This window comes from Hevea brasiliensis, unplaced genomic scaffold, assembly GCF_030052815.1.
Source record: "Hevea brasiliensis isolate MT/VB/25A 57/8 unplaced genomic scaffold, ASM3005281v1 Scaf365, whole genome shotgun sequence".
Classification (NCBI taxonomy): domain Eukaryota; kingdom Viridiplantae; phylum Streptophyta; class Magnoliopsida; order Malpighiales; family Euphorbiaceae; genus Hevea; species Hevea brasiliensis.
Genome location: NW_026614879.1, coordinates 1 through 2,860, shown reverse-complemented (window position 1 = coordinate 2,860; position 2,860 = coordinate 1). Strand labels below are relative to the sequence as shown.

Genomic DNA, 2,860 nt, shown 5'->3' with positions numbered 1-2,860 from the left:
GTTGCAGCTTGCTGCAAGGTTTTCCTCTAGGAGACTGCTTGGGGTTGTTGCAAGGAACTAGCACAGAGAACAAAAGATCAAGTTTGAAGCAAATATAAAAATAAAAGAATAACTTTGAAGTTATTTTTATTTTTCTTGGAGGATCTTAAAAACCATACATGATCATCAACTAATTTAATCAGCTGATTTTACAGACAAATATCATATAATATATATATCAAATGCTAGCTAATGATTCGCTGGGCACTCTTGCTACGGTCAACGCAACTATGTGAACTTGATTTCAAATATAACAAATAAGAAACAATAACATTAATATATAAGAAGATAGCTCACTAAAACAAGAGATTGTCTGGCAGAAGTATTAAACATCAGCATATCCCCACTTAATTTACCTGTGTGAATTTCTCTACGACCTCTGGTTCTTGGAGAAGAATCGAAGAATTATGTAGAAAAATATCCTATATAGAACTGCCCAACCCAACATCACAAGCACCTTCTCCCACTTCTTGGATTCTTGGGTGCTAATATTGAGTGATTTTAAGATGGAATTGCCACTTATAGGGTCCCCATTTGGAGCATAGCCAAAAATATCCGATGTCTGGTACTGGTTCATCAATAGTCCTTCATATGGATAAGTCATGTTGGAAATCTTGTTCATCCACTTCCAATACATGGGAATATCATGGCTATTCAAGAAGTACCCACAGAATAAGAAAAAGAGAGCAGTGAAAGCAATCACAGCTGCATAACCCAGAATAAAGTTTGGCACCACTGAGCTCACGAAAACTACAAATGAGTTGGTGGAGAGAAGGGAAACATAGAGAACAAGTAAGAAATAGGAGAACGGTCCTTGTAGCTTTAAGGCTTTCCAAACAATAGCAGCATAGACACCAGACTGTAATGCAAGAAAAGGAAGGTAAGTGATCAGACCAGCAATGGTGTAAGAAGAGGCTCTGTAGGCATTATGGGAAGTTTCGCGGACGAAAATGAAGCGTTCTTGGATAAAGGCAGGAACAGCATCATTGGAAGAGAAGAAGAAAAGGCAAACAGTGAAAATGAAGAAACTAAGGCGATTGGTGATTCCTTGGGAGTTGTTTTTAGGGTTCATGAACATGGTTGCCATCATTAAGCCCATGATGGTTAGGACCATGAGTCTTGAAAGGAAAAGCTCAGGGGTTCTCTTAATATTCTTGAAGTTGCGGCGCATTAGAATCCATGTCTCTTTGAAAAAGGAATTGGAGAATTTTGAACCAAGATGATACGGCATGCTGTTCGGAGCAACACTTGGGGTCAGGTAGTCATTTTCGTTCACCGAGTAGTCGCTGCTATGAGGTGTTGGTGTGTACGGCAGGATCTCGCTCGAGGAAATGTAGTATCCAGGGGATGAACTGCATGAAAATATCATCCATCCAATGCATAGCAGGATAGGAAATCAATCAGCCTTAAGCATATGTTTTATGTAATTATTATTGAAGAAAAATTCTTGTATAAATTCTATTCATCGTGAATTTAAGACACACAGTATATGTAACGAGAATTATATATAAAATAGTTAAACTCTATAAATTTGTATTTTGGACCATTATGCACTGGATATAAGTAAATTTTGCATAACCAAACAAGCCCTTAATTATATCATACAAGGACTTAAAGTTATGAGAATCAACTACCTTACCTCATTGGATTTTGCATTTTCTTCTCATTCCTTTGGCGAGAAGGTGTAAACCTAAGCGGTTGCACCACTCCAATATTACTGCCACTCCATGTAGCGCTCCGCAGACTGTGGTCAAACTCATTTGATTCATATATACTTGTTTGTAAAGGAAGTCGTTTCCTATCATTTCTCCTTTTACCTGATCCTTCCGACTGACGGTGGTTCCCATAGGGCGGTGGCGGTGTCGGAGCAACCGTGGATACCGACACGTCCTCATCGGATAACTTGGGCGGTTTCGTTCCATTGAGTAAAAATTGTGCTAGTGCTTCCACTCCATGCTCAGATTGATCATACTCTTGTATCACATCAATTAGATACTCTATTGAGTTTTCTCCCTTGGGGACTTTTCGCCCCATCTGGCTAAGATGGAGAGTGACATCTTTTGGTGAGCCTCGATACATGAGTTGCCCTCGAGCTAGAATTATGAGATGATCAAGGAGAAGTTGGATTCTTGATGATGGCTGATGAATTGTAAGGATCACAGTGCTTCCTGACCTTGCAATGTTGTGCACCTTTTCAATTACACTATGAGCACTGGTGGAGTCCAGACCTGAGGTAGGCTCATCGAGGAAGAGCAAGGATGGTCCATGGATTATGTCTACTCCAATTGACACTCTTCGACGCTCACCACCGGACACTCCTCGGTTGCCTTCATCGCCTATGTATGTGTTCCTGGAAGACTGGCCATGAAAGCAACAATTCAGCTGTGAATAAGATCATGGAAACTAATGAATTTTAACTTACAGTTGGAGCCATATCAACCAGAAAAAAAATCACAGAAAAATGTCAATTGAAGCATGATTTAATTGACTTACAGATAAACCAAGCTGCTCGATCAGCTTCTCCACCCGCTGCTTCTTGTCAGCTGTAGAAATCGGCCCCAGACGAAAATCAGCAGCAAACATCAAAGTCTCGTAAACAGTAAGCATAGGAAACAGCCTGTCGTCCTGCATTATATAGGCCGAAGTCCTCTTAATCAAGCTTGGACTCATTTCCGTGCCATCACATGACACTCTACCCTTGAGGCTTCCACTCGCGATACGCCCAGCCAATCCATCCAAGAGCGTAGACTTTCCGGCACCACTAGGCCCCATGACGGCGGTGATGCACCCTTTGGGTGCATACCCAGTAATCCTATGCAAC

General features: G+C 41.0%; 1 protein-coding gene across 1 annotated transcript; it reads right to left on the bottom strand.

The window, feature by feature from the left end:
- Positions 1-409: 409 nt before the first annotated feature.
- On the bottom strand, positions 410-2,856 carry LOC131177220 (ABC transporter G family member STR2-like; the record flags this gene model as incomplete). Its single annotated transcript, XM_058142175.1, has 3 exons — positions 410-1,391; positions 1,679-2,397; positions 2,533-2,856. Coding segments are annotated over 3 exons (2,025 nt in total), but the record flags the coding sequence as incomplete, so codon positions are not given.
- Positions 2,857-2,860: the final 4 nt, after the last annotated feature.